The sequence below is a fragment of the Canis lupus genome, chromosome 29 (genome assembly GCF_011100685.1).
Source record: "Canis lupus familiaris isolate Mischka breed German Shepherd chromosome 29, alternate assembly UU_Cfam_GSD_1.0, whole genome shotgun sequence".
In the NCBI taxonomy this organism is placed as follows: Eukaryota; Metazoa; Chordata; class Mammalia; order Carnivora; family Canidae; genus Canis; species Canis lupus.
Window position 1 is genome coordinate 31,863,177 of NC_049250.1, and position 22,564 is coordinate 31,885,740.

A 22,564-nucleotide genomic window follows, 5' to 3' on the forward strand; every position below is an offset into this window, starting at 1 on the left:
AAGAAATACATAAGTGACACAATACATAGGGTATTTTTACTTTAAAATCTGAAGTTTGCTTTGACATTGTAAGAGTTGTAGTTGTGTTACTGAGGGTAAAGGAAGGACAGTGAACTGAAATCCAAGGGAAGGTTGTAGCAAATGCAGAGGGATGTGGCTCCTAACCTAGTGAACTGAGATAGCATGTTTAAAGTGTGCATATGGGTGCATTTCATGTATTCCTAATCAGCTCAGATTCAGCTGGCACTGTCTTTTGCATGCACTTCACGTTCCTCAGGGGGAAAATCACACAGAAACAATCTCAAATTGTTCCTTCATATCAATTGGTTTGGTACAAGTTTACATTTTCAACACAATCATTACAGCAGAGCTGAGTATACTCGTGCCTAGAACAGTTGGGACAAGCATCACAAAGGTGGTGCCATGTGACCTGAGTCTTGAGACATGAACGAGTGTGTCCTAGCAGGAAACAGGGAAGAGAACTAGACAAATAGAACAGCATACATAGAGCTGACTAGGTGTGAAAGAGAATGTCATGTTTTAGAAATGGCCCAGTGTGTGATTTTCCTATATTAACCTGTTCTACTGGGTTTTTTAAAAAAAATACTCTTTTCCTCATAGTAATTGAACTAATTTGCCCCCCTTTTCTAGCACTTCATTTTTTATTTTATATAATTTGGGGAAAAGAAAAATGACTTGCTTTCATGTGATATCTAAAATCTTCATTGTACATGTGCTTTTATCTTTGTGTAATTCACCAGATAACAGGACAATGTATACATTTAATGCCTTCCTTCTAACAACTGAATATATAAATAGTCCTTTCAGGTCCAAAAATAAACATCATTCACATACTTGAACCAACTAAAATGGTAACTTTATGAATTCTCCAGATATAATCATGTCTTCATCTTGTCTGTATTCTGAAATATTAAAAACTTAAAGGCTAAAATTAATGTTAGTTAAAATTTTTAATTCAGCCAATTTTAAAGGTTGAATTTAACTTAGTTAATTACAAGCTAATAAAATATGTGTTCTTATATTACACAGACCCATTGGATCAGTTAAAATCACTTATTTAATACCTGCCATATGCATAATATGATCTTTGGGTCTATGATTCTGTTTCATTTCAATTCATATCTTATGATTTGCAGTGCTTCCTCCTGTACTGAATATTGTATTTACTGAAAATACTCCTGATGGAAGCACACTAAATGGAAAAAAAAAAAAAAAACCTTCCATGAAAAACAACAATATTATTTAATTCACTCAAATGATTGTGTTAATTGATTTTCCGATAGACACGGGCCTTGTTTTTCCACATGGATGATCAAATTTATTTTAGAGTCTAATCCTTTGAGGACACTGCAATCTAAGTTTTTCCATAACTTTCTGTTTTATATTGGTAAATATCTTTATTAGATGGAGCGGAGCAGTCACTTGAGATAGAGTATTGTAATAATGAAAAATGTGTTGCTTAATCAACAAAATCATCGAACCTATTCAAAATATGTGTAGTACATTGTCTCCTTCAGGGTCCTACAAAATGTTCTGAAGTGTTCTAAATACTTCTTTTATTTTCTGCAAAAATGCAGTAACGTTTTAGTGCCTAGGTATTTATCATCTCTCCCATGTCATCTTGAGGGCATTTGTTTCGGTGAAATCTCTAAGATGGTTGTAGTGACTCATATTCTCGAAGGACCATTATGTAAGTCTTTTGATTCTTATTTTCTTTTTTTTTTTTAAGATTTTATTTATTTATTCGAGAGAGAGAGAGAGAGAGAGGCAGAGACACAAGCAGAGGGAGAAGCTCCCTGCATGGAGCCTGACATGGGACTCGATCCTGAGTCTCCAGGATCACGTCCTAGGCCGAAGGTGGTGCTAAACCACGGAGCCACCCAGGCCACCCTGATTCTTGTTTTCTGTTTCCATTTTCCCACTCACCCTTTTGCTTAATTCATTTACTGATTTTGCACATTCTGATACTTTAAGATGGGAACAAAATGAGAAAGATAATAAATTCATATAAGCTAATTTTACTACTCTTTATTGGGATCAATCAAATAAAAATATTAAAATGAATAAACAAGACTCTCTTTCATGTATTCAGCTCTTCCTTCCAAGTGCCATTGATTATAAGTGAGCTACTTCTCTATTCCTTATAGTTTTTATTTATTTATTTTCAAACTTTAGAAAGAGTATCTGTAATGTAAGACAATCTTGGTAAAACTTCCTTTCTGTTTTAAATAATAGATCGTGTTCATCAATGTGGAATTTATTTGGAAGAGACCTTGGAATCCTGTTGTCTTAATAAGAAGGTTAGGGGACAAAATAACAAGGTACCAACAAAGCCAATTATATGTCCAATGATAAGATGCAAATAATTCATAAATTGCTAATATGAAGAACAGTTGTACTTTAAAAATATTATGTGTCATTATCACATTTAAATAATAGGAGAGATAGAATCAGTCTAAGTTCTATATATAGCCAAATATTAAACAATTGAGACACATCTAGAAAAAAGAGAAAGAAAGTAGATGGTGAAGTTCAAAGAGCTGGATTGTGAGGACCCAGGTTTTGGAGATAGCATCTGTTATTTCATATATTTTTTAATAAATTTATCAGTGAAGCTAAGTCAGAGAAATATGAATTCACAGGGGGAAAAAATGACATAGCTGCTTTTGAATGGTGTGATTGCCAAAATCCTTATCCTTATAAAAGTGATTTTTGAGGTTAAAAGGAAAAGAAATATAGCATCTGTAAGCATTTCACAGTTATAACATTTTTACAGGCAGGTTAAAGCACTGTTTGGAGAATTTCCACATGGCTGATATTTATTAAACCTAAAAGTTAAAATTACTTTCTTCAGTTTTATTGCAATGCAAACATTTTGTATTGTTTGTAAGGATAACTTTATAAAAGATTTAGAAATGATAAATGTGCTTCTGATCAACCACTACAGAAGGAGAGCCAAAGGGACTTTGGTTTCTGTCATACATAAAGTATGGCCTTCTGGATTACAAGGAGGGTTATCTTTTTCTACATGTCTCTCTTGAGATCAAATCTGGGACATTTTAGCCATCTCTGGTTAACTGAAACTATATATTATATTTTGGCTTTCTAAATCTTCGTGCTAGAGGAAAATTAAATTGTGCATTTTAATAAGAACAGTTTATTTTTGCCGTTAAGTAGTTAAGGGGAGTGTAAATTAAGAAGAGATACAATAAGATGCAAAAATAAAAAGTAAGACTTCCAAATTATCTGGTTATATCCCTAAGGAATTAAGCCTAGCCCCATTTAATTTAAGAAAGATTAATAGTGCACCTCCTAAGCTATAAATACTGGCATTCTTTTACCCTTATAGTCTAGTGTGGAAATGGCAAGGCCTTTAGCAGAGAGATGCTCCAGGTACTATGAAATCACAAAGTTTCCTTTAGTGGCTCTAACTCTCTTGGAGGAGGAACAGAGAGGAAAGATTAACCACAGAAAAACAAAGCACATGCAAGAGAAGCAATGCTGGAATCAGTGGAATGGGAAAATTCCGATTTTTTTTCATGTACATAAATCCAAAAATCTAAACAAGAGCAAAATATTAGCAAATTGAATGCAATGATCTAAAGAACAGATGATGTATAATGTTTCATGTTGAATTTATTCTAAAAATGCAAGTCTGGTGTAACACTTAAAAATGTTAATCTTGACACCACCACCCCCATCCATACCTCACACCATACAAAAAATTAATTTCAGTTATATTGGAGATCAAAATGTGAACATAATTAAACTTCAAGAAGTAATCAGAGGAGTATATTTTCACTATCTTGGTGAACACAAAGTTCTCTTAAAGGTTACAGAAATTAATAACCACAACAAGAAAATTTGAAAAATTGGACCTAATTAAAAATAAGAACTTGTGGTCATCAGATGTATCATTTAGAGAGTGAAAAGCAAGCCATAGTATGGAAGAGGATATTTGGTATGTCTATCTCTATCTTCATATCTATATATCTAATAAAGGATTCCTATCCAAAATTTTTCAAGAATTCCTACAAATCAAATTAGAGGGGGGAAAAAAAAACCCTGAAAAGTCAACAGAGAAATGGAAGAAAACTTGAAATAACACTTTAAAGAAAGAATATATAAATGAACAAAAACACAATGGTTAACAACCTCATTAATCACTAGGGAAATGCAAATTAAAACTATAGTGATATCCCAGTACACACCCACTAAAATGATTAAAATAAATGTACTGACAAACATTGGCAAGGATGTGGAACATTGAGAACTCCCATGCATTGCTGGTGGGAGTGTAAATTGATATAAGCACTTTGGAAAATATTATATAGCTACAATAATTAAAGCAAAGTCTTGGTCAAATCTATTAGGCTGATGATATATTATCTATGAATTAGTAATTCTATTCCTAGACATAAATCTGTACCCCATAAAAACAAATATATATGCTTACCAAATGAGTTATACAAATATATTCACAGTGTTATTTCCAGTTGCTCCAAATTAGAAACCACCCTAAAGTCCATCAACATTCGAATGGACAAGAAAAATTGTAGTGTATTGATATAACCAAATGCTCTTCAGTGATTAAAATGAATAGAATATTGTGGCCTCCACCAACATACTTAAATATCACAAACATAATTTTGAGTGCAAGAAACCAAATACAAGAGTACACAGGGCATGATTCTATTTATATAAAGTTTAAAAACAACCAATTTATAGTGTTATTAGTTGGTATGGTTGGTAACTTGAAGAAGTGACTGGGAAGAGACAGAAGGGGGCAATTTCTGGATCTTGGTGCTGATTACATAGCGTGTTCACTTTGAAGAATGTACCAACTCCACATTTAACTTCTGTACAGTTATTTGTGTATGTCATTTTTCCCAATAAATTCTATTCATATGAGTTTTACATAAAGAAGTATCAGTCTGGGCTTTTGGTGTTGTCTTTTTCCAGTCATTATCTTCCCAGCTGAAGTTGTCAACTTTTTTATGGGCAGAGACTAACTTGTACCTTGTGTGCAATCCATTGGTACCATTCCCATGGGCTTAATTAATCTAATGGAAGCTCTTAGATATTTTACGTGCAGAGAAACATAACAGGATTTTTGTTTTTAAAATGCTATTGCTATTCAGAGAAGTTTCGTATTTTTATCTAGTTAATGCTATTTGAGGCAAAGTAATGCATTCAGTGGACATACTATAACATTTCTTGTGTTCCAGTTCACCACAGATGATGACTATGATGGACATGGATACGGCATCTATTCCAAACTTTTTCTGGTAATACTTGCTCTGCCTCAAACACTGGGAAACCAAAAATGCAAAGTATGAGTCATTTATTTCGCTGGTTTGGATTGTAACAGATACAGCGTGGTTTAGGAGTGACCTATTGTGTCCTAATCCTCTAGGTGTATCAGTTGCAGCAATGGCGTGATTCTAAAATAGGCAGTTAAAGAGCCTACTTTGTACTCGGGAAGTGACTTCCTGAGAAAGGCAGCAGCTTATCTGGGTGCTCAGTTCTGCAGTGTAGATTTGAGTGAGCTTTGATGAAAGCTCAATTTAAAATCTATTTCTTCATCCCTCTCAATGTTCATGTAACCTATTTAATATTTTGTAGTATATCCCTTTCTGTAGTAAAGTACCTAGAAGTGAGTCTGTTTTTCTTTTCTTTTCTTTTCTTTTTTCTTTTCTTTTCTTTCTTTTCTTTCTTTTCTTTTCCTTTTCTTTTTTTCTTTTTTTTTTTTGTGAGTCTGTTTTCTGCAGCTGTTTTTTTAGTTGGTAACCTAGAATAACGTGCTCAGCATTCTGTATAAGGAGCAAAAGTTTACATAAATGGATGAACAACTTTTATCCTCTTCTATAATTAGAGTTTAATCTTGGCCCTCTTACCTATGATCACGTGGAATGTTAACTGAAAATAAATTTTGTTGGTTCAACTGCATCACCACTCTTGAAGACTTTCAAGTAATAAGCTCTACTTTTATTAAGTCCAGTAAGATCTTCCATGTAATTATAAGTATCATCATACATTCTGCATGAGAAGCACCCATCCAATGTCATTGTACCACTAAATAGTGAATCTGCAGTTGAAATTTACCCTTTTTTTCCATTTGCTTATTAGGCCATGTGGCGGTGTTTGCCCTGTATTAGTGGATCACTTAGCTGCAAGGCTCTTCTATCTTACTAGATTTCATTAAGAGTTACTATACTTCCATACAGGAATAGAAGAGAAATGTAAAAGTTATAATGGTGCACGTGCGCACATGTATGCACACACACACACACACACACACACACACACACAGAGGTGGGGGGGGAAATAATTCGGTCTACTAAAAAACTGAAGTATTGCATATCATGACCAATTCTTTAGCTAAAGGAGTAAAGAATTATTTTCCTAAGAATCAAAGAAGAGGGTATTGGTGGTTTATTTAGTTTTCCCTCATGGCATTAAGCCACATTAAGCACTATTTTTTTTTTTTTTGCAGCATAATGGCTATTAAGCAACTCTGTATATGCTTGCCTTTTGATGGATTATTTCTTAATTCACAATTTCACAATTCATGTAACGTTTTATTGAGCACCCACTAAGTACAGAGTATTGGGCACTATGGGAGATATAAAGCTAAGTATGAAACTGACTCTATCCTCATAATTAATCTTATGGGAAAGGCAGAGAGAAATATTTAATTTTAATTATAAAACAAATCACACTATAGTTTGTTATAGTAGCTTGTGGTGAATATTATAAATAAATTATTATGTAAGTATAGAAGAAGAAACAAATTCCAAATGAAGGTGCTAGAAGAAGCTTCAGGAGAAGCTTGTTTGAGGTAAATAGAATAGGAGGAAGGACCTTTCAAAAATAAACATCATAAACAAATGCTATTAATGTTCGGGTAGGTTTATACAACAACCTATATCTATGTGCCTTTCCCATATTATGGAGGGTGGTGGAAGCTTAAGACTATAAAAGAAGAAAAATTGAGGCCAGAGTTTGGAAGATCATAAATATCATGCTAAGAGGTTTATTTTTATTTTTTATTTATTTATTCATGGGAGACAGAGAGGGGGGTGGGGGGCAGAGGCACAGGCAGAGGGAGAAGCAGGCTCCATGCAGGGAGCCCGATATGGGACTCGATCCCAGGTCTCCGGGATCATGCCCTGGGCTGAAGGCGGTGCTAAACCACTGAACCACCAGGGCTGCCCATGCTAAGAGTTTTAGATGTTATTGTCATTTGGAAGCCAGTTAGCAAGGAACCAAAAATGTGAGGGCGTTAGGGCATTCTGGTGGCAATGTGAAAACTGGACTGACCAGGGGCACTGGGGTGGCTCAGTAGTTGAGCGTCTGCCTTTGACTCAGGTCGTGACCCTGGGTCCTGGGATCAAGTCCTACATCAGGCTGTCCACGGGGACCCTGCTTCTCCCTCTGCCTATGTGTCTGCCTCTCTCTCTGTATCTCTCATGAACAAATAAATAAAATCTTTTAAAAATCATATGGTTTTTATCTTTCATTTTGTTAATGTGGTGATTCATGATGATTAATTTGTGGATGTTCAGCCATTCTTGCATCCCTGGAATAATTCCTACTTGATCATTATGTTTGATCCTCCTAATGTATTATTGAATTCAGTTTGCTGATGTTTTGTTGAGGATTTTTGCATCTATTGGCCTGTAATCGTGTGTGTGTGTGTGTGTGTGTGTGTGTGTGTGATATCTTTGTCTGGGTTTAGTATCAGGATAACACTACCCCCTTGTAAAAATAAGTTTAAAAGCATGCTGTTCTCTTCGATTTTTTGAAGGGTTTGAGAAGGATAGGTATTGAATCTTTTTTGAATGTTTCATAGGGGCAGCCCAGGTGGCTCAGCGGTTTAGTGCTGCCTTCAGCCCAGGGCATGATCCTGGGGACCTGGGATCGAGTCCCATGTCAGGCTCCCTGCATGAAGCCTGCTTCTCCCTCTGCCTATGTCTCTCTCTCTCTCTCTCTCTCTCTCTCTGTGTGTGTGTGTGTCTCTCATGAATAAATAAATAAAATTTAAAAAAATGTTTCATAGAATTTACCAGTTAAGCTATCTAGTCCTGGACTTCTGTTTATTGGGAGATCTTATGTTTTTGTTGTCAGAGTTTACATCTCTTAATGAATCCTTTAACTTAAACTTATAGTTATTTTTACTATTTTTGTCTTTAACTCTTCATACTAGAAAGCTAGATTAATTCCAGTGAGATTTTTACTTTCATATGTTTTCTTGTTATTAATTAGTGACTTCTAAGCTTAAAAGAATCCCTTTAACATTTCTTTTCAGGCCAGTTTAAGAGTTATGAACTCTTCTAGCTTTTGCTTGTCTGGAAAACCTTTTATCTCTTCTTTATTCTACACAATAACTGTGCCAGGTAGAGAACTCTTAATTGCAAGTTTTTTGCTTTCAGTACTTAAATTTATCATACTACTCCCTTCTGGCTTGCAAAGTTTCTGCTGAGAAATCAACTGATAGTCCCTGGTACAGAACAAGTTGCTTTTTTCTTGCTGTTTAAGATTCTCTCTAACTTCTGACGTTTTAATTATAATGTATCTTTGTGTAAATTTGTGTTAAGTCACTATCACTTTGCTAATATGTTACAGCAGTAATATGTGACTAATAAAGATTTTTGTACCTAGCAGTAGAGTGTAGCTGTAACACATATCTAAAAATCAGAAAGTAGTTTTGGAATTGGGTAATGGTTAAAGGCTGGAGGAATTTTGAATATGATTAAAAAAAAGCCTGGATTACTTTTCACAGACTGTTAGTAGAGAATGGATGTTTAAGGACACAGAAGAAAGTGAGGAGCACGTAGAAAAAAAATCTACATTGCCTTAGGGAATACTTAACTCATGATAAGCAGACTGTTGGTAGAAAGGACATTAAATGTTAAGTTGAGGGATACTGGTGAGGACTCCAAAGGAAATAAGGAATATGTTATTGAAAACCTGGAAAGGAGTTATTTGTTATGTAATGGTAGAAAGCTTGCTAAGTTATGTCCTACAGTTTTGTGGAAAGCAGATGAACTGTTATGTGGTACCTGTAATGCAGTTATGTGGTGAGTGATAAATTGGGATATTTAGCTGAGGAAATTTACAAGCAATACATTGAAGTATGACCTGATTTATTCTTGCTGTTTGTAGTAAAATGTGAGGAGAAAGAGATAAATTCAGGAAATAACTGTTAACCAAAAAGGAACTAGGATTTGATAATGTGAGGAATTCTCCATCTATCCAGACTGCAAAAGATGCCAAAATAAGGAGATTTGCTGTCAGGAAAGCATGCTCCAGAGATGTTACAGAGTGTGACTGGCCAATCTATTGTTAACGCTTTGAAAGGATAAAAAGGTCGGCGTGTTCAGTCACACAGAGGTGACTGAAGAGATAGGCCTGTGTCTCATGGACCCTCTCAGCCATGTTAGCGGAAGCCAGGAATAGAGAATTCTCCAAAAGAATTGTGAAGGATCTGCTTGTCTAATGGAGTGAACCACAGGGTTCTTGAGGGTGTTATACAAGCAGAAATACTGCCATCTTAACTGGAAAGTATAGAGAAAGGACAAAATAAAGACTGATGGACTCAACAAAGTTCTACAGACAGGAAATATAGTATGACAAAACTCCTCTACTATTAACTTGTACTATTCTCAAGGGAAAAACAAAACAACATAGATGACTCTGAGGGCAGAATGTAGGCCCAGAAGATAGAGCCATGGGGTCCAGAGGCCAGGGCTATGGTCCTGGAGTGAGGAACCAAGAGCCACAAGGGACTATCCCCCCATCCTTGAAACATCATAGAGTTTTTTTCAGTGGGATTTCTGAGGTGATAAGATTTTGAACTTTGAGTCTTTACTAAAATGTATTGAGACTTTATTTATGAGGAATGGACATGACTCTTTGGGAGCTAGGGAGTAGACTGTGATGGAGAGAATAATGACTTTCCTAAGATATCCACGTCTTAATCCCCAGAATTTGTATGTACATGTTACTTTATATGGCAGAAGGGATTGCGCGGATATGATTAAATTAAGGATCTTAAAATGCTGGTATTATCTTGGATTTTCTGAATGGTCCAGTGGTAAGAACAAGTATCTTTGTAAGAGCCAGGCATGTCAAAGGAAGAAAAAGACGTGTCAATGGAACCAGTGGTTAGAGTGACATACTTTTAAGGTGGACAGGGCCATGAGATGAGGAAGACAAGCAGCTCTGGAAGATGGAAAAGACAAATGGTTCTCCTCTGAATTCTTCAGAAATGATGTTACCAGACCCTTGCATTATTTTAAACTTCTAACTTCCTAAATTATGAGAATAAATTCATCCTATTTTAGGGATGCCTGGGTGGCTCAGCGGTTGAGCATCTGCCTTCAGCTCAGGGCATGATCCAGGGGTCACGGGTTGAAGTCCCACATCGGGCTCCCTGTAGGGAGCCTATTTGTCACTCTGCCTATGTCTCTGTCTCTGTGTGTGTGTGTGTGTGTGTGTGTGTGTGTCTCTTACAAATAAATAAATAAAATCTGAAAAAAAAAATTGTGCAATTTTAAACCACTAAGTTTATGGTAATTTGTTAGAGCCAAAACAGAAAACTAATACATTCCTTCATTTATAAATATTTGGAGAAGAGCTAGTATATTTCAGACGCAAGTTGGCTGCTAGGAACATAGTAACAAATGAAGTAGATATAGTGGATTCTACTTTTACATGTTTGTAATCTGGCCAGAAACAGTGGAAGAGAAGTGTGATTTTTTCCACATGCTTGCTTTGATATGCATGATTCGTGGACATCTACATCCATACATTTCATAATAACAGCTAATGGATATGCCGGTCACTGTTCTAAGCACTATTTATACATTAACTCATTTATTTCTTATAATAATCCTGGGATAGTGTTATAGATGAGGAAACCTCTATAGATGAAGAAACTGGGTATGGATATGTAAAGCAACTTGCCCAAGCTCATGCACCTGGATGACAGAACTGAAATCCAAATAAATAAGCCAGCCTGGCTCCAAATCTGGAGCCTTAAAACACTTTTTTAGCAACTCTAGAATCTGAATCTGTCATTGTGCATAGTTTGATCCATAAATATAAATTTGACGCTTGTAAAGCAAATAAGAAACAGTGGCATAGAAGTCAAGGAACAGAGTTTTCGAGAAAAAGATAATAATTAACATTGTAGGATGTTGAGTAATGTCAAGTGGAATGACTATTAACCAGGAATGCCTTGATTTGGTGTTCTCGTTATAAAAAAATTCCTGTTACCATTTTCGGAAGTTGTATTTATTAACCATTATTTCTCAGAATGTGGCAGGCCTTTGCACTGAGCAATTTATTAGTTTCAGCTGCTTCAGTATATTCGGACAGCTGTCACTAACCCATTGAGACCATGGGCTCCAACTCACATACATATATCTTGGCCTCATTCCTATGATGTCCTCCAGCATAGATATATTTTGCTTTGCTTCCACTGAAATTTCTCAAAATGTCTTGTCCAGTGATGTGCATGAAATTAGCTCCTTCAGATACCTACTGACATACTACACAGCTTTCTGTCATCTTTCAGTGACACTTCTGCAAAACTCAAACCAGCTTTTACAGCGTCAGGGTACCATATACATTTATCCTGTTAGATATGGACAGATATTTTTAACTAGCATTTGCATTAAACATTATTTTTAAGAACCTTTGGATTCACATAATATCTACTAGTGAATAACATTTCAAGATTAAAACCATGGTTATTTTATCCTCTGCCCCCTTCTAGCTCATGCAAGTACATGCTTAATAAGTATGGAATGGAGTAATGAGGCATAGAATTCTATTAACTATTATTGTCTTACTTTGAGTAATGAACAACTGTTTGGAGTATTATTACAACTTGGTAACAAAGTTAACACAAGAATAACTTCTATCAGCATTATTTGTTGAATACCAATTGTGTACCATCATCCACTTTATACATCCACATAGTGCAAGCTTCCCACCAATCTTGGTCTAGCTCTCACTAATAACCTGTGGTCACTTGGGACTCTCGTCTTTCAGCACTTCTTGCACAGCTCTCGTCCACAGAGCTTAGAGAAGAATGAATCAACTTCCTGTCAAGGGCTGTTTTTTTAATACACTGTCATAGGACCATACATCTACTTTCAGAGCACCTATTTTTGAACTTACAGAATATATTTTTTTATGTTATCACTCAGTTATTGTCTGTACCCCTCACTAAAATAAAAACTATACCAATTGTGTCTATCTTTGCTCACCATCACATTACCCACATGGCACAGTCTGAGTGCATGAAGTATATATATATTAGAGATATGAAAAAAAATGAAAGTCAATTTCATTTTAGTGAGGAATCATACATAGAATCTTAAATTTTATAATAAAAATTGGATTAATATGATTAATCTGGTGGGAACAAAGGTATTTGTGCTACTGGAAGCACATACCATAAACTCCCCCCAAAATAGTAAAACATTTTTTTTCTCATTGAATCAAGATAAAGTGGTTGCAAGCTGAAATCCCAGCTCCCTCTCTGCTATGCTACTTTCTTACAAACATTTCTTTAAGTAGTCTTAGAAGTTGGGAACCAAAGGCTTTTGAAATTGAATAATCACCTTTTCACATGCTGTATTTGTGTTCATATTTTGTGAGCCCCCTAATGACTCATTTATGTATTTACTGCACAGTCCAGGTGGGTTTTCTAAAGCTTTCCAAGACAGGGTTTAAAGATAACTTGAGATTTAGTGTTCATCAAACTAAAGGAGACAGTTTGGAAAATAAAATTTGAGACTCTTTTTTCCACTTACAGTCCTGTTTCTGTATCTAAGGCCATTTAAGTAAACATCTAAAAATGGTTTTTATAACAGTAAGAGAATCATGAATTTCATTTACATATTTACTGTTCACATACTGCTGTGCTGGTAAAGGCAAATGCAGAGTTTATTCAAATAGTTGTCTTTGAACACATATGTGAGGTCAAAGACTATCCAGGTGGTTCTGAGCTCTTTAGCAGACACAAATACACACAGAATGAGGATTGGAGCTGGATTCCTGAAATACCCGTGGGCTATGTAATGCTAAATTATACCTGAAAATTCAATCTATTCAACTCAGCAGGCTGAAGTCGCTCATCAATGTGATAATTATAACTAAATATGAACAGGAAAGAAATTAGGAGAACAGGACTGCTGTGTATACCACTTTTGTAGACAGGCTGAAATGAATTCTATTAATATATACTTAAGATATTTTATGCACATTTTACATTGGAAATTATTAGAAATTTTGAAGTAACTTTTGATGTTATCATCAGAAATAAATATATGCTGAACATGATTCATAAATAGAAATTCATATTTAGCCAAAAAGTCTTAAAAGTCCGTAAATAATCACACATCTTAGTATTGCTCTCTGTTCATTTTAGATACTACATTTTTAAAACACAAACCATAATAAAATCTAGACCAATATTTTTAAGATTGTGTGTGTGGTGTGTACACTTAACTTTATGACTTAATTTTATCTTTTTTTTAAATATTTATTTATTTATTTATTTAAGACAGAGCACAAAAGTGAGGTGGAGGGAGGAGAGGCAAGGAAGGAGAAGGGTCAGAGGCTGAGGGAGAAGCAGACTCCCTGCTGAGCAGGGAGCCTGATGCAGGGCTGGATCTCAAGACCCTGAAATCATGACCCAAGGTAAAGGCAGATGCTTAACTCACTGAGCCACCCAGGTGCCCCTAATCTTACCTATTTTTTATTTGAAATTTCCCCCAGGTCATTCTAACCCACTTGATTCATTTCCTTGAAGAACATTCTCCAAATCCATACTGGATCTTAAGTTAATATGCATATATCATATGCATTTATTAGGCTTCTGTGTTGCCTTTACATTAGTATCTTTAGAATCCTTGTTCATGCATCTCTAGAATCTTTTATTTGGAGTCCTAGAATGGGTATCACAATGCATACCATATTGAAATCCTATGTGTCAAATTTATTCTCCCATTATTTCACACAATAAAAGCAGGTATATCTTCCAAAAGAATAGCAGTAGGTCCAGCAATTCAAATTGAAGTAAAATTCTAGATAATGTGCTCTGTTTTCTACTTTTTCTGAATTTGATTTCATCGTCTGACATTTATTCATTTAAGATGAGTAATACTAGTATCATAATACTATCATGAATTGGGCACGGCTTTTGCAATTCACAAACGTAGATGCAGATTTCAGCTCTATTTCTCACGAGCTTTATGAACTGAACCTCACTTGAACCTCAGTTTTCCTATCTACAAAATGAGATAACAATTCCTTTCTCACATAACTGTTTCAAGATTAAATAAGACAACGTAAGTAAAATCCTTGGCACTAAACACATAATAATTGTTGATATGTTTTCATTTGGCTCTGTAATTAATCAATGAACTATTTTCATTTAAAAGATCTAATATGTATTTATATTGCTTGCACTATGAAACGAATTTTGGTTAACTGTAGAGGTGATGATGTGAAATTAAAATATGTGGTCCTAACCACAATGTCGTAGATACTCTTTAAAGCAAGGCAACGTACAATAAAATGCTAAATCCTGCGATTCAGCATAATGTACTTTTTTTTAGCATAATGTACTTATCCTCTGCCTCATACTAATAAGAATTTAAGGTGACTTACCCCCTACTTATGCTTCACTACCGCATATATCCAATAGACTATAATTTTATATACATAAAAGATAGCAGAAGAAAAAATAGAAAGAGAAAACCAAATGTTTTAGTTCAGAGGCAAGTTTGATGGAAGAAGTTGATGGAGACAAGAACCAACCAGAAAAAAAGAAAAAGGCAATATGCTGGGTAATCAGCAATTTGTGCAAAAGCACTTATAGCACTTTATTTCTCCATGGACATTTCTACATTTTGCATTCATCTGCCTCACATCACCACCATTACCCTGCATTTTCTCTGCTTCCTTTAAGGATCTTCCCCAACTACAGTCTGGCCACTGAAGGTTCATCCTCCAAGCACTGTAGACACTAGCTCTCCAACTCACAATTCTGTGGTTTTTAATCGGTAGATAGATGGGTAAATAGGTGGTGAGAGATAGGTAGATACATAGGTATATAAATAAAGAAAAGGAGAGATATATATTTCTAATTTTGTTAATTCTATTATAGTGAAATTCTACACATAATTTTCATGTAACATAATAACTATTGTGATTTTAAGGATGCTTTTAATGTCTCACCACGATTCTTTGTCAACTCAGTAGTATCCTTCCATCTCTGGACACAGTGGAGATGCTAGGTCTGAGACAAAGTTGAGGAAGTCTTTTTCATAAATAAAACACCCCTAGGGAACATGGTTCAGCAGTTCCCCCACATCATGCCCACATCCAATAAACTCTATTATTGTGTTCACTTGTCTGTGAGGTAATTTGTTACGGATATACTACTCTTTATGTGGCTGTAACCCTAAGAGACTTGGTACATTTTAGGTCTAGGATTGCTACATTTTTAGTTTGTAACAGTCAACATTTTCTAAGATATGTTGAAGTGAAATAGACTATGTACACAGGCACATATACCTTACTTCATATTTCTAGTTATAATCTGTAGAAAACTCAAAACTAATCTAATTGTATGTTATAGCCTTTTAAAAAAAAAAAAGTCATTTAGGAGCCATTAAATATTTGGGCCCATTCAAAGGATGTGATTAAAAAGATAGAATGCCATTATCCTTGACATCATGCAAATAGATTTATCCAAATATGAATGGGAAAATAAGACCACTAAGAAGATAAAACTAAGTATGAAAAATCAAATTTAGGCTAAGGCAAAAGAACAATGAAACTAAGAGAAGGTAGAATGGGAACCATACAAAGAAAGGGAATTAAGCAAAAGCAAGGATGCTCAACAACAATGACCAGTAAGGAGATTCAGTGAAAATAAAATCAATTGTTGTATGAGTGATAAAGGAGAAACATTTAAAGTTGAATACTTTAAAGTATTAAATATTTCTTTTAGAATTCAATGATTTTAAAGACTTCTTTGATATTAGAGCATTAGGAACTGGAGAAAGTCCAAATAAATGAATAAAGACTTAATAATAAAATCCAATTCTTGTTTACAAAAAATCTTAGAAAAGTCTTTTCCAGATACATAAAAATATTTAGTGAACCAAACTGAGGAATATACAGTTGACTTGTTTGTGAAGTACAAATAGTCAAGTATAAAGCAGCATCATTCTGGAAATTTTCTCACTCATATGAACCAATATTACAAGTGAAAACTTGGACGGAATATTAGGAAATTTTATATTTTCTCTGATTATAAAAGAACAATGATTAAATCTGATGGTAAAATGAGGTGCTAGGTAAAATGACAAGATTTTTTAATATGTCAGCCACTCAATATTTTAATTAATAACTCTTTTTTTAGATTATCCACTAATGAGAAGGTACTTGACTCTGGGCAAACAGGTATGGATCCAGTTCCAGGACATTAGGCAAGACAGTAAATCACTTACCTTAGACATGCACAGAAAATACAGATGCATTTTCTTAAATTGCCAAAAAGATGGATCAGTGATTGTGCTGGGGTTGAAAATATTTGGGTGATATCCCTGAAATATCTGAGCAAAGGTCTTTTGTCAAGAATTTACAGGGACTGCACCAACAAGGAGATGTTTTAGTAAAGAAGGCAGTGCTCAGAGCTAAGCTGAGAAAAGGAGGAGTTCCCTCAGGGGCAGCTGATGTGCTAATGAGGGAAAGGTAGAGAAGGTCCACATCTGAACTTTGTGCCGCAGAGTGACAAGAATGACAGAAGAGAAAGGTCAACTACAGGTAACTTTCTGTGCGAACCTGAGAAAAACTGACCAAAGGGAAGTTGAGCTATCACTCAGATCAATTAAAGAAATAATTTTGGACTTGGGTGTTCAGAGGGAAAAAGCTCTAGGCTACCTCTGGGGAGTCCTGGATGGAAGCCCCTGCTGTGAGTACCTGGTTCAAGTAGCCCCAGGACCTGCCCCTTCAGTTTTCCATCCAGCAAACTTGTAAAAGCTCACTGTGGTAGACCAGACATCTGTAAATGGGGAATTTTGGCAACTTCACACCTTACACCTTTTCAGTTTTAATATTTTTATTGTTCTAGCAAGTCTCTGAAATGTAAGCATCATGCAGTTCAAGTTAAATAGTGCTACACAGTCCACCTACTAAGTCTTGATAAAATTATTTGAAGTTCTGTCAAAATTAACACATATTGTTAATTTTTATGTATTTTTTCTTCCAAGTTCTTATTTAAATTCTAGTTAGTTAATATACAGTGTAACATTAGTTTTGGGTGTAGGACTTAGTGACTCATGACTTACGTACATACTGTAATTTTTAAACTAGTAAGGATGTCAGAACTCTGGATGGACTAATCATTTGATACTCTGGGTAGTCTTTAAATGTTCTTGCAGTGTTCTATGTGGAAGAAAGGATGATAAGGGCTGGGGCAGCGGGAGGAGAGGTGGGTCATGTGATGTCTGAGAAGGGGAAGTCACGCCTCCTGCAGAATCGAGCTGACCTCTGCCATCCCAAGGAGTCCATGGTGCTTCTCACCGTGAGCGTCCCCACCAGCAGCCTGTGGTTAACCGCACTCATCCCTCTTGGAAGTTAGTTGAGCACAACTAGCTGTTATGGAAATATCCCTCTGTGGGTCTTCATCCCTTGTGGCCTAAACAGCTACCAGAAAGCATCGCTTCAACCTTACATGGCACTGGCTCAAGAGAAATATCAACCAGTTCAAAGCAGGGCATTGCCTCTTGTTCTCTGTGAGGTTTCAGTCAGAACACTTAATCTCTCAGCCTTATCTTACTGCAACATTAAAAAAAGGGCAAAAAAAACCAAAATAATAATAAGAGGAGGAGGAATCCATCATGGGATTGTTTTTAGTATTCAGTGAGTGATACTGTAAAACTCTTTTTTTTGTTTGTTTGTTTGTGGCTTTCATTTTGAGCCACTGTAAATTTTATTTTGTTTAAATGTGTTTTCCATTAACATTCACATACAAATTCCTTCAGGCAAAAGTTTTAACATAGAACTTTCTTCTTGGAGATCTTGCCAACTGTTACTTACAATAGTTTTTAAGCAATGAATACTTCAGAACAATCCCAAGCCGATACTTAATTGGTTACAATTGTAAGATGCAGAGCTTTTTTTAAAAAGTTTTCTGGTCCCCCAAAATTCAGTAGGGCCAAATGCATTAACTGGAAATAGCATTTGTTAAAAAAAAAAAAAAAGTCTTAAAAGAAGATAATGAATAAAATAACTATTTAGGCTCTTGTACACAATCTTTCTAAATTTTCACCCTGTAAGAAATGATTACAATGTCCTTCAGGCTTGCTATATGCCCTACAGAATTAAACAAAACAAGAAATTTAACATTTCAACAAGCTAGTAACTATTTACTGTAAGCATATAGTGAAATTCTGGAAGACAGACTACCATACTTTAAGAAAACACTATTAACAGGTAAGCTTGTGTTGAAGGCAGTTTATAAATGAAACATTACAAATCTTATGTTTATGCATACAACTTATAAAATAGAAAAAAAGCTATTTTTCCAATAGTATAGCATCACACTAACACTATATAGTTAAGATCGAAAGCTTCTGTACATGTCCACTACACCTCCACAGCAGCATACGCCTCAGACATTTTCCTTTGTTATCCAACATATGCCAACCATGGTTTCACGGATTTGTACCAGTTTAGGCAGGCTAAAATAATCACTCTGCCATATTTATTTAACTATGAGACAAAGTTAACCAATTTCAGGGAACAAAAGGTTTCATAATCAGTAAACATATTAAACTTCCACAAAGGTTGGAAAATGCTTCTAAGGACATGATATAATCCTAACAGGAGGATGAATTATGCCCCTAGATAGAGTGTACGTGGGAATAGTTAGGAGCCTGGAGAAATAAAGACATATGGGACCTAAATGATCATCAAATCAGTAATAGCTACTAGAAACTCAAATTTTAGTGCAACATCATCCAGTTTAACACTTGACTACTCAAAACTGTTCTGCTGTTAGTGTGAATTAATATTGAAATAGAGAGCAGTCTGAATCACATGGAATTTTGAAAAATTAGAATGATTGTGTATCTAACCTTAGTTTTGTAAAACTCTTAGAGAACTACCTAGCACCTAATGCACACTCCCTGGATGAATGTTAGTTCTCCTTAAGCCGCAGTGTTCGTTCTCTGTGATGAGTTCCAGCAAACATCAATTTTTTTTTTTATTTCAGTTCATTATTAGGGAAATTATAATGATACTTTTACATAAGTCTTCTCCAGCAGCTACCCAGTGCATTGTCCCTTCATTCAGTCCTAAAGTCAAATTGGTCTATTTTTCAATAAAGCAATCTCAACACAACTACCGAAGTCACATAGTGTCCCTGAATATTATTACCTGCACCTGCCCTCATTTGGGAAAAGCTTACTCATTTTTAAAAGGAAGGCAGGGATAGCTAAGTAATGGAATTGCAAAGATTATGTGATGTGATGTGTACTTAGCAGAGTGCTTGTACTTCCTTTATTTCCCATTGTACACGCACACACACACACACACACAATACTACACTCTTTCTCTCTTTCTTTCTTCCTCCTTCCCTTCCTTCCATCCTTCCTTGTTTCTTTCTCTCTGCTTCCTTCCTTCCTTTCATTTTCTTTCTCTCTTCCTCACTTTCTTTCCCTCTTTCTCTTTCATTCCTTCTCATTTTTCTTTTATGTTATAAGTCATCGTCTCTTACTTTGCCAAATACTTTAATTTTTTAAATGGTTCCTTCCATGAAAAAGGGAAAGGCATTGACATAATCATCTGATTTTAGATTTAGATTTAGTCATCCTTCTCATTTATCAGCATTCATTAAATTTGTTTTTAAAGTATGTATTTTAAGTAAAGAGTCCACTAGGGGCACCTGGGTGGCTCAGCCGAGTAAGCATCTGTCTTTGACTCAGTCATGATCCTAGGATCCTGGAATCAAGCTCCAGTTGTTGGACTGCTTGGCAGAAAGTCTGTTTTTTCATCCTCTACCCCAGCTCGTGCTCTCATTCTCTCGAATATAAGTAAATAAAATCTTAAACAAAAAAGATTGAGTCCATTAAAGGAAATCATGTTGTAAGGAGTAGAGAGAGATTGTATAAGGCAAGTAATACTTCTTTTGGCCTCTGATATTATAGGCATAAAGCTGATTTTAAAACAACTGTACTCTGTCTGAATTCTTAAAGGGAGGGGGAGGGTAACGAATGAGATACCCGGACCTGTGTGCTCTCTTCAGCTACTCTTTCTGTCCTGTATGTCTGCATTCTTCCTCCCTACTGAAAATTTCCCAGCTAAGACCTTCCCCTCTCCCTCAGCTACTTTTTCTACCACCCTCTCATCTTCCTACCTGTACTGCAACATGGTGCTCATGAAGTTGGTCTTCATCCATCAGGTATAGTTGAGGTCCCCAATTTTGATAGGTTTAAAACACCAAGCACAGATGTGAGGTCCAAGAGTGGATGCCTCTGTATTCCCTGAGATAAGAAAAGTAATGTATGAAAGAGTTGATAACATGAAAATCCCTGTGTGGAAACTAAGAAAGTCAATCCTGGTATAAGGTTGGGAAGGCAACAGTGTACAAACATTGAGGAGTACAAGTCAGGATACTTGTTTTACTGTGAGATGGGTGAGGCTGGGTGAAGGGTTGTAGTATATGTGAAACCAATTTAAATTGTTACATGGCCTCTTCAAAAATTGTTCAGATTGATATTAATTGCAGATACTACAGCACTAACCATGTGAAAAGAGAAAAACTACACATGTGATGGAACCATATAAGTAATATTAAAATCAGTACCATTTATATCATTATATCATTAGGCTATTTCTGCCTCATAATCACCAATGACATATTTATTGGTATCATAGGTATGTATAATGTATGTCAGACAAACGGTTTTAACTTTGTTTAGTTGTAATAGACTTTATAGTTTGTTGGTCTTCTGGAGTGAGTAACTTTTATAAAGGAGAGCTTACTTAGTAGTTGTGTCTTTGTTTCAGTAAATTTGAAAGTTATCTTCACACCTATAAGTATATACAATTCCACTCCAAACAGTGAACTCATCCAAATTAACTTTGGGGCCAAAAGATAGACATGAAATGACAAGTATTTGCATCAAGTAAGAAAGTAACTACAGTCCATAAACATAAATTTGACTATTGTCCAGATTTATTGAAAAATAAATTATAGCTGTTATTGTCTTTATAATTTAAATTACTTTATAAAAAAGGCTTTTATTCAGTATACATTTACCAAGAGCTTACTTTATACCAGGCACTGATAGGCCCTCTAGACATGTATCGCCAAAAAACGATAGCCTGTCATCTGAAAGCTAATGCTGTAGTAGGCAGAGACAGAAAAACAAGTAAATACGTAAGTGCTATGGAGAAAAATTAATCAGGTTAAAGGTTGTGGAATATAAGGTGTATTATATGTCATTAAGCGAAGGCCTACTTATTTTATTTATTGAAAGATTTTAATCTCAGTATTAGAGAAAACACAAGGAAATCCTTCCAGTGTTTCATAATTGACTATGTCTTATAGTAAGATATAACCATTTTGCTAAACACTACAGTTTGGTACTCAAAAGTAAAAGAAACTAGAAAGGAATACTGCTAAAAACCTGCTGAAACGTTATTCTTGAAATCTATGATCATGAAATGTAGTAATTACTAAAATATAAAATATTCTTGACAGTGAAATAGGCCTTCTATTAAGAAGAATATCTCCTACTATCAATAAGTAGACTGAGTTTGTTAACACCACAAAAAAAAAAAAAAAAAGAATTTGGGCAATTGAAAACGTCTTCTGCGTTTCACTGGAAGATGGAAGCTTAATGTATAATCAGGAAGTCTTATTACATAGAAGTTATTCGCTGGTGTAGAAATCCTTTGGTATTTTAAATAAAACTGCATTTCAGACACCCTAATTACCACATGAAGGAGATCTGAAATCATACACAATTTTGGAGCATTTGGTGGAAAGGTAGTGCTCCTGAGCTTCTGCTGGGTGCCGCGCGTTGCTCTCAGAGCGGAGAGCACAGGTATATGAAGACAAAGCTTCCATGCTGTCCAGTTGACAGTGTGAAATGTGTTCAGATAAGGTTATGTCCACAATATTGTGAAAATAGAGGTCTGAGGACAAAAGTGAAGCAACAGGGGTGAAGGTGGGCAAAAGATTCAGGAGAGGCTTCTTTCAGGAGGGGACAGAGCGCCTAACACATAGTAGGCACCTACTGACTCTGAGACCCTATCGCACACCTTTTCTCTTCCAGGCCTGGGGAGATAATGTGAAAATGTTGTAATTCCTGCATTGCCTGAGAAGCAGTCTGTTTGGAGAAATAGACAAAACTAAAAGTGATAATTGCTTTAATAATTGAACATACAAAGTGCATTGGGAGCTCAGAGAAAGAAAGAATTGCGCAGAATTTCGAAAACA

The 22,564-nt window shown here is 35.4% G+C and overlaps 2 protein-coding genes across 23 annotated transcripts in view; one reads left to right on the forward strand and one right to left on the reverse strand.

Moving 5' to 3' along the window:
• Nucleotides 1-22,564, forward strand: part of RALYL (RALY RNA binding protein like) — a 714,416-nt gene that overhangs the window by 474,097 nt on the left and 217,755 nt on the right. For 5 of the 22 annotated variants that reach the window (XR_005381163.1, XM_038579643.1, XM_038579644.1 and 2 more), the window contains 2 exons: nt 2,257-2,342; nt 5,250-5,309. The exons of 14 other annotated variants lie outside the window; for them this stretch is intronic. Coding sequence is in view for 2 of the 8 variants with exons in the window: in XM_038579643.1 (XP_038435571.1) it covers nt 2,257-2,342; nt 5,250-5,309 (146 nt within the window). In the remaining 6 variants the exon portion in view is untranslated. The remainder of the gene's footprint in view (nt 1-2,256; nt 2,343-5,249; nt 5,310-22,564) is intronic. 3 more of the 22 variants (XR_005381164.1, XM_038579648.1, XM_038579649.1) reach the window with 1 other exon arrangement.
• Nucleotides 1-22,564, reverse strand: part of LOC119866730 — an 87,157-nt gene that overhangs the window by 39,050 nt on the left and 25,543 nt on the right. The window contains exon 4 of the mRNA XM_038579653.1: nt 20,474-20,600. Within this exon, the coding sequence (XP_038435581.1) occupies nt 20,508-20,600 (93 nt within the window). The 3' untranslated portion in view covers nt 20,474-20,507. The remainder of the gene's footprint in view (nt 1-20,473; nt 20,601-22,564) is intronic.